The sequence below is a fragment of the Pezoporus occidentalis genome, unplaced genomic scaffold, assembly GCF_034315485.1.
Source record: "Pezoporus occidentalis ecotype Australia unplaced genomic scaffold, CSIRO_AGI_Poc_V1 ctg53, whole genome shotgun sequence".
Taxonomy (NCBI): domain Eukaryota; kingdom Metazoa; phylum Chordata; class Aves; order Psittaciformes; family Psittacidae; genus Pezoporus; species Pezoporus occidentalis.
Window position 1 is genome coordinate 34,524 of NW_026915866.1, and position 9,057 is coordinate 43,580.

Here is a 9,057-nt window from a genome sequence, read left to right on the forward strand (position 1 = left end):
TAACTCAGGGATCCAAAGACAAAATTCATCCATTAAAGTCATTATCTGGATTAAAATAAGAAAAATCCCTGAGGGAGTTTAGAAACTATGAAGCAAGGAAATGGATTATAAGAATCTGTGAATTCAGTGGTTATTTTGTGGTCTGACAGATCAAATGCAGATAATATTTTCCATTCAGTTTTTACTCTTGGTGTTAGATAACTTATGAATATTTTAGCAATATATGTCTGTCCATTACACATTTTATACAAGACACAATCATACCAACAGGCAAGTATTTCCAACAGACTTAACCCCACCAAACAGCCTTAACCCCACCAAACAGCCTTTGCACAGCTCTGCCATAAAATGTAGGGGTGGTGAGGCACTGGAATGGGTTGCCCATGGAAGCTGTGAATGCTCCATCCCTGGCACTGTTCAAGGCCAGGCTGGACAGAGCCTTGGGTGACATGGTTTAGTGTGAGTTGTCCCTGGCCATGGCAGGGGGGTTGATGATCTTAAGGTCCTTTCCAACCCTAACTATTCTGATTCTATGATTCTGTGATTATATATATATATATATATATATAAACAGGAATGCATATGAAACCCATTTGTTACCTTTGCTTAGTCCCTCTGATGTATTTTTTTCTCAGATTCACGGTGATACTCCTTATGCTCAGTCTTAGTCTGCTGCGCTATGTGGAGATCTATGTGGCACATAGCTCTCCCTTTTATAAACCAGCACCAAATGAGAGCCGAATGCACGACCCACCCAGAGATTAACACAGTGCTACTGCCTTTGCTCGCCTTCTGCCTGTACTGCAGTATCTTCACAGCAGAAGTACTCATAAAGAAAGTGGCAGGGGGCCTAATTTAAATTCTGTCTTTATCGATTTTGACATCCTTGGCCCAGGACCCGAGCACCATGCAAAGGTCATAATGATCTGCTCATGAAATAATTGTATTCAATGTTTAATTATTTTATATACAATAGAACAGCCCTAAGAAGACATATGTTGCTACCTCAGAGGAGCTGCAGTGTGCTGGCTAGGTCACTCTCCTGAGAACCGAGGCATTTTGATTCAAATTCTTGCCCTGAATCAGCAGTGACATTTCATTTTGGGTGCCCTGCTGACTACTTGCAAATTCTTCAATGAGTGCTGCTGCTGGTGTTCTTTGGCTTTGTATAAAACTTTTACCTGCTCAATGGGAAAATAATATAATGCTTTTTAAAAAGACTAATTAAAGCACTAACAGGTGAATGGAGAGACCTGGATTCTAGTTCCTATTTCAGGCCAAGCTGAGGCTCCCCTGCAGACTCCTCAGTCCAGTGGTTAGAGCCTGCTTACAGGTTCACTTTCCTTAGTGGGAAACAGGGACAAACCCTAAGTTTCCAGGCCCTTCTGACAGCTGGGATCTAGGGCAATTCTGATAGATGTTGCTACCTTACTCCTTTTGGTAAGAAAATGCTTAATTTTCCTACAACTTGAAGGGGTACTGAACTGCATAGCTGTGTTTGGGCAGGAGCCAAGTCCCAAAGAGCGACTAAGCTATGTGATGGGCTGTGCATGCTGGCTCCTCCACATTCCATCTTCAAGCAGCCATGGGAAAATCCACATCCTGCAGTGGAACACTGTGCAGAGGTCTGTGACCCTGAAGCGGGCACTGACCCAGGCACCACCTCCACGTGGCAGACTGGAAAGCAATGCAATAAATTAGCACACCAACTTTGGCTTAATGTGATGGCTGCAAAGAAAGCTCAGGAAGCAGTAAAATAAAGATACCGTGAAATAGACTGAAAGATGATTTTTAATTAATCACTTCTATGCAGGATGATGTAAAGCAGACTTAAAATTATTGAGTTATCAGCCCACAAATTGTAGCTTTAGCACACACGGTCATGGTTACTTCAAAACTGTCTATATACCACACTTTAACAGGCTTTAAAGTGTTGAAACAGAACTTTTAAACCATCTGCTTTTTAAATAAAGGAAGCTATTTGTGGAAACAATACTTTTGATGAAGGATTCAGAGTCAACTGTAACTGATACATATGATTGATGTCCATAATAATTGCACACTTCTATAATCCTTCCTCACCCATAAGAGTTTTGAGCTTACATTTTGGATATTATTAATACTGAGATAAAAATAACTTGTGGACAATATATTCTCAACATGGTTGAGAATTAATCTATTTTTGTAAAACTGTTTAAGAATGATGGATACTTTTTCCTGCTTGAGTAAACACTTGCTAATTCTCTAGACCTCCCTTTCTGTTCATGAAAACCAAAGTCCAAATGATTTCATGGATATTTAGTGGATGGTGCCAAATACTGCATATATAAAGATAAATTCTTCCACTTGATAAAGATCTGATACCATCCATTTCATTGCTAACACTTCAGTAATGGAGTTTTGTTGGGTTTTAATTTGTAAGAGAGAACACAATGAATTCAGGAACAACAACAAACTGAGGAAAAAAAAAACGAGGCAGCCGAAATGTAACTGGAAAGAAACACTAAGTGACAGTATCACGCTTACTTTTATTATAGATAAGCCATGGGGCAACTTGGGATAAACATGGGTTGAAATTAATGGGTTCAAGGAGGCTAAGCAAAGACACAGAAGAGTTGAACATTGCTGTGTACAATACAGTAAACAGGTTAAAATTTTATACCTGAGCAAAAAAGGAACTTTATTAACTACAGCATGCAGAATAACTGATAAGTTATCACATAAACCTAGCATACTTTTATTTGATTACAGTCATTCAGATGTTCTTAATTATACAAAGGCTAAAGATGGAAAAAGCCCCAAGACGAGTGTATGACATAAAATCACAATACCGAAAAGCACTTTATCATCAAGCAGCCTTTCCAGAGGATCAAAATTATCTGCTATTTTATTATGCAGGGAGAAAGCAGCAACAATTCAAAGCCTGTGGAGTTAATAACACCATAGACATTTAAGCAGGTCTTGAAAATGAAAATATTGGCAGTTTATGAAGTGCTCACAGGAGACCTGAGACTACATCCCCTGCCCTCAAATACCACTTTAAAGCGTTCCATTTGAGCTGTGCCTAGCACAGAATGAAAGATAGGGATCTGCAGGGAATCACTGATCAGGTCACAGACTTGTGATTTTCTCAGCAGCATAGCTACAGCCAGTTCTTAAGGAATGACTTTTTACCCCCATTTGATTGGCCAAAAACCACATTTCATTTTAGGTAGGAACTTGACCTTTCTTCACATTTAATCTGTTGTTTGGGTGTTTGCTAGGTTTTGTGGTTTTTTTAACTCTTTTCTCTTTTTGTCTGTAATCTATTTCAAATGCTCTGGTTTGAATTACTTCAGTACAAGTCAAAAAACAGTGACATTTCTCTTCATAATTCCCTACCTTTGCAAAAGATGCCTGCGGACAGGAAGGGGCCTGAAAAGTCTGAGCTTTAGCTAGCATGGACCAATGCCCCCACACAGGCTTCATTCTCTTGGCAGGCTTCTGTTCTCCCCAACCTCCATATCCAATATAAAAATTACCTGCTTCCACAATCAGTATTCCTGTGTTACAAATCAGCAATTTGCCTTCATAGAGTCAAACCAGCAAACCTTGCCTTTGTCATTCAGACTTGCTAAAAAGGATTGGGAGGGATGGGAGTCTCTCTAAGACTGTTAGAGACAACCATAAACAAAGTCTCTTCCTTTTATTTCCTTGCAATTGCATAGTTCCAAACTCTTCATGCTGATTGACACCCCTCAAATCATATCACCTGCCTTTACTTTCCTGCTACTTTTTCACCATTTATGAATAAAAGTATGCATTAAAATGCATGTGTCAAAATGGATTCATCCCTTTGTCCACAACATATTCATTTCTTCTTTAAAGTCAGACACCTTAGACATTGGTAGGTTGTGTGAAAGAGTCTCCAGGGAATTGAATCCTCTTTGCTTCTAGTTTCTTTCTGGCTTTGAAAGCTGCCGATACTTCTGGGTGGATGGAGTCCAGCCGCTGCTCGCACTGGAAGGCCGTGAGGAAGGCCGTCCTGTAGTTGTTATTCATCCAGCCATAGAGAAGGGGATTAGCAAATGTCGAGCACATGGCAATCACGTGAAACACTGTGTAGATCAGTTTGTATTCTTTCAGATCTAACACCTGACTGTCAATGTCACTGACTAGCTGGAAGGTGTGAAACGGCAGCCAGCAGACAGCAAACACCACAACCACGCACACCAGCATCTTGGTGGTTTTCTGCCGTCGCTGGTGGTAGTGGTCATTCGCTGCCCCAGGACTCACATGGTTCCTCAGCTTGGTCCAAATACGGGTGTAGGCATAGGAGATGACTGCCAGTGGCAGCACGTACTGGATCAGGAGCATGGAGACGCTGTAGATGGTGCCGTAGTTGAGCTGCCCCTCTCCTGGCCACTTCTCAGAGCAGACCACAATCTTGAAGTCAGGAATGATCTCAATCAATGAGTATTCACGGAAGATGGCCAGGGGACTTGCCAACAGGGCACTGACTGCCCAGGCAACTCCTATAATTAGGAAGCTGATCCGCTTAGAGATTTTGCTTTCCAAGTGGTAGACAATGCAGCGGTGCCGATCCAAAGCTATCACAGTCAAAGTAACAGTAGATACATGCACAGCAAGAGCCTGAGCATATGGCACGAGGTGGCACAAGACTGGGCCCAGTTTCCATTCACCCAACAGCGTGTAAACCAAAGTAAAGGGCAGGCACAATGTATTCACCAGCAGGTCAGCCACAGCCAGGTTGGCAATGAAGAAGTTAGTAACCGTGCGCATGCTTTTGAACTTGATGATCACATGGATCACGAGGGAGTTTCCAATTACCCCCAGAAGGATGATGGAACAGTAAGCAAAGATGAGGATTATCTGCACTTCAACTAGTGTTGTGCTGTCCTTCAGCTCTGGTTTAGGGTCCAGAGCCAATTCATTGAGTGGTGTGGTGTATCTCGGCAAGTACAGCTTGGTGAACAGCTCCATTTTCATTTCATTCGTCTGGTTTTCTTCACCTATTGCTTCCAGGGGCCCCATCCTTGCAGCAGACTGGTCTAAGCAACAGACCTGTCCCTGACAATAGAAAAGTACAAGAACATGTGGGGAAATCAGTCTGCGGTGGCTAAGACAAGAAGTAACAAGGTAAAGCTCCAGCTCTTTCCTCCTCTAGCCAGCGTTCTACAGCGCAGGATTAAGAGATCTGTATTAATATATTTAAATTCTGTTGCCCTTACATTTGAAGCCTGATCCTGTAATATTATTCAGACATGACTCCTGCTGGAAATTGGGACAGATTTCAAAAGCATGTCAAAGACAAAGTTTGCCTAAGTAAATGCAGAAGGATTAAGATCCTGTTGGGCAGCATATCCTTTTTTACAATCCACTACCTAAACTACTGCTGATTTAGCACAAAACTTCCATTAATACCTGTGGGAATTCTACATAGAATGGCACCATCCAGTTATTAGTATAATAATCTTCCAGCTTTTCTTTAATGGAAAGTATTTTCTTTAAATAGTTACTAAATTCTTACAGGTTTGTGCCCCTCCTTAATACCAGAGAACTAATTATTGAGATCTTTCTTTAAGAAACTTTCTTTTAGAAAAGTTTGTGCCACAAGGCAAGCAAAAATACCACCTTAAAAGAAGTGAAATAATAGCATCTCTCTGAAATGATTGTGTAACCTATTCATGCTGAAATTAACTTGAGAAACAATTAAAACTCGGTTATACATAATATTTCCTATCTGTGTAATGTTTAAGAAAACACAGCTCCTTGGAGGCTGCCAATCGAGGCTTCTTTTCTGACTGCAGTCATAAAGAAGAGCAAATCATTCCCCTGCTGATGTCAGTAATAATTTCACAACTGGCATCACAATCACATTTTGTTGCGTTCCCTACACAGGCTGAACCAACTTCTATGCTGCCCTAAGACTTCAGCAGGCATGAATGGACATATGGATGTTTTACAGTTAATTGCTGACTTAGACTCCTTGCCTTGACCTGAGAAATGATCAAGAATTTGCCAGTGCCCAGTGGGCTTACCAAGAAAACACCACTGCTTGCCACTGAGGGAAAAGCCAAGCCTGAGTTACTAACTCTACTTCCCCATTCATACATTCTCTAATGAAAGAAAGAGTAGAAAAGAAATGTCACTCTCTTGCAATGAGGTGGTGCACAGAGCTTAATGTATGGCAAATTCAGGTCTGCCTAAAGAGACAGTCTAGCTATTAATGCCTTTGGTTTCATGTGGCCTTTTTTTTTTTCTTTTATTAATCAGATCCACTTCATTGTAGATTTTTATCCCTACCTCTGTCCCCATTAATTATCAATGAGTGACATCCTTAGGTGTGATTTCCTAACTGAGGAATGAAGGTTGTCTGCCAGCAGGTGACTGAGCTCTTTGTGTTTGCTTCCACCTCGGACAATATCCCAAATAATTTCTCAGTGGAAGCTCTTTTTGCAAAAGCAACAGATTGATTGCATGAACTGAAAGGTATTTTTTTCTCAGCTAAACTGGTCAGAATTATGCCATACTGTTTAGTCTACATTTACTGTACAACTAATAGTGTAAGCCTGAGATGTGAAACACTGCAAGATACATAGCTGAGATGTACCAGCTGCTCAGACAAGCTTACCTTGCAGATTTTAGGAATATAATCAGCTATTAACTACAAGCCTAAACACGGGTGGCAGCGAGGAATTCCTCACCAATATACCTTTAGTCCATCTGGTTACAAGTGTACGAGGGCCACCACAATTTGCACAGCCAAGGCTACACAGAAGTTCAGAACTCTGCTGAGCTTTTTCCTTCCACCTGGACCTACACCCAAGAATTCTGCTTGCACATATTACTAGAATAGAGAGCTGGTGAGGTCCCAGGGCTGACAGGTACTCCAAAATCTTATAGTATTTTCAATGTAAAATTAGAGCAGGTCATATTTACACACTGTAGTAGAAGGGTGAGAGGGAATGCAAATTTCATGAGTTTTTTCCTTCTTTGACATAAATGCAGACAGGAGGATGTAACTCAGCCACAGGATGTAGCATTCCTTCCTTCCCCAAAATATTTTCACCTGTTCCTCTAGTCCCTCTGTATTGATTCCTACTTCCAACCCCTTCTTTTAAGCAAAGTCTCCTTTTGTTCTGCCACTTTCATTTTATTTGTTACTGCCCTGTTTGGGCTGATGAAAGGGTTTGGCCTTGTCAATAAGACAAAAGCGAGGAAGGATGACCAGGGTTTCAAGCTGGCATGTCAGTAAGTGATTAAATAAATTGGACAAGTTTGACATTGTCGGAGGGCCAGTTAAGTGGGAAAAGAATCAGTGGCTTTCAGAGCATGGAGGGAAAACTGAAGTGGCATTTTATACCTCAGGGATGTTTGACAGGACCGTTTATGTTCTTCTTAAGGATAAAACCTCCAGCTGATAGCATTTATTTGCACACCTTGCCTACTACACAACACTGGGGGGGGGGGGGGGTCCAAATTTTATTTTCCCCCAACAGAGAGGTCCTCAGGGGCAGGCATCAAATTGCATCTAACTCTCGGCAGAGGAAGGCCCCTAGAGGATTTACATCGGTTCTGAGAGCAAGTAAGCAAAAAGGGCGAAATACGTGATTACATTAGCAAGCAGCATTCCCATCAGGACCGCAGTGCTGAGGACGGGATTGGGGTTGCCCGAGGCGAAGCTGGCGGCAGGCGTGCCTGCCGGGTGCCGCCGCAGCCCAGGGGAAGTCACGACCCCCCCCCCCCCACCACCACCACCACCTCCACCTCCACCTCCTCACCGCCCGCCGGGCGCTGCGGGGACCCCTCCGAGCCCCGTGCTCGCCGCGCTGCCGGTGCCCCGCTTCCTATACTTATCTCCGTCCCTCCCCGGTGAGGCGAGCGAGCGTGGCTACCGCCGACATTCCCACAGGAGCCGGTCTCCCAGGGCAGGGCAAGGCAGGGAGCGGACCCCCGTCTCCCCGCCGTGGGGCGGCTGCTCCCGCCTCCCAGTACAGAGCTTGGCACGGGTCCCTCCACATCCCCGCTGCTCCTCGCACACTCACCGGGGCGGCTCTCTCCTCCCTGTCGATGGGGCAGCGGCCCGTCGAAAGTTTGGAAGCGGCGGCGGCCCCCGCGTGGCAGCAGGGCGGGACGGGGCGGCCCGATCCTGCCGCCCGGGAAAGGGCTCGGGCTCGGGCTCGGCGGCGGGGCCGGCGCCGCAGCCGTCGGTGCGGGTTGGGCGGGCGGGACGCGGCTCCGCCCGCTGGGCTCCGGGAGCGTGGAAGAGGGCTCCGGGGCGCGCTGTGGTGATGCGTCGGCTCAGGAGGCAGCAGCTGTAGAGCTGAGGATGCTCCTCGCTGGTTGCGAAATAGACCCCTCTGATGACTAAATAAAAGAGCCAGGAGCTGTAATGCTGCTAGCCCTGCTTATTTCATTTCCCGAGCCAGTTTAAACTGTAGGATTTAGTTTTTGGTCTACCAGCAGGCAAAAACGCGTGATGTGAATTTTAGTAATTAGAGCACATGGATAATACAACCGCAACAGCCTGCAGCTCTTCCCTTTCCTTCTCTTACAAGTAGTCAACAGTGGCACTTCACACGTCTCGGAGGTGTTGCTGTTGTATGCTACTCCACGCACTCTTTCTAGCTTAACATGTATTTTTGCTCCTACTAATGTCTTGGAGAGAGTAGTGAAACACTACAGATCTTTACAATCTGTCCCCCTCAGGACCCCACAGCTAAGGAAAGGCTGTTCCTTATTTTTGCTTCCAAACTCCCAGAGAAAGTCAAGAAAATGTACAAATTCTTAGAAGGTGTTAAGACAGTGAGGGTTGGCTTCCCATGCAAGTGAGAAGCTGTTATTTCCTCTTACAAAGTGATTCTGTGTCCAGGCACAACTGAAATGCTTAATGGAAATGCATTTCCAATAAACAGCAGCATGTTTTACTGCTCATAAAAGTGGAATTTAAGGACCTCACAAACTCTACCTTGAAAAAAAAGCTCATGGAAACACTAACATCAAGGGCAGGAATTAAGTAGTAAATGGGCTGTTCAACATGAAATGCGCTGTTGG

General features: G+C 44.0%; 1 protein-coding gene across 1 annotated transcript; it reads right to left on the reverse strand.

Annotated features, from left to right (window-relative positions):
* Window positions 1-2,508: 2,508 nt before the first annotated feature.
* On the reverse strand, window positions 2,509-8,554 carry NPY2R (neuropeptide Y receptor Y2). Its single transcript, XM_062637451.1, has 2 exons — window positions 8,049-8,554; window positions 2,509-5,070 (listed from the first exon to the last, which is right to left on the reverse strand). The coding sequence occupies exon 2, from the start codon at window positions 5,032-5,034 to the stop codon at window positions 3,877-3,879; it is 1,158 nt and encodes a 385-aa protein (XP_062493435.1). The 5' UTR covers window positions 5,035-5,070; window positions 8,049-8,554; the 3' UTR covers window positions 2,509-3,876.
* Between the last annotated feature and the right edge of the window lie 503 nt (window positions 8,555-9,057).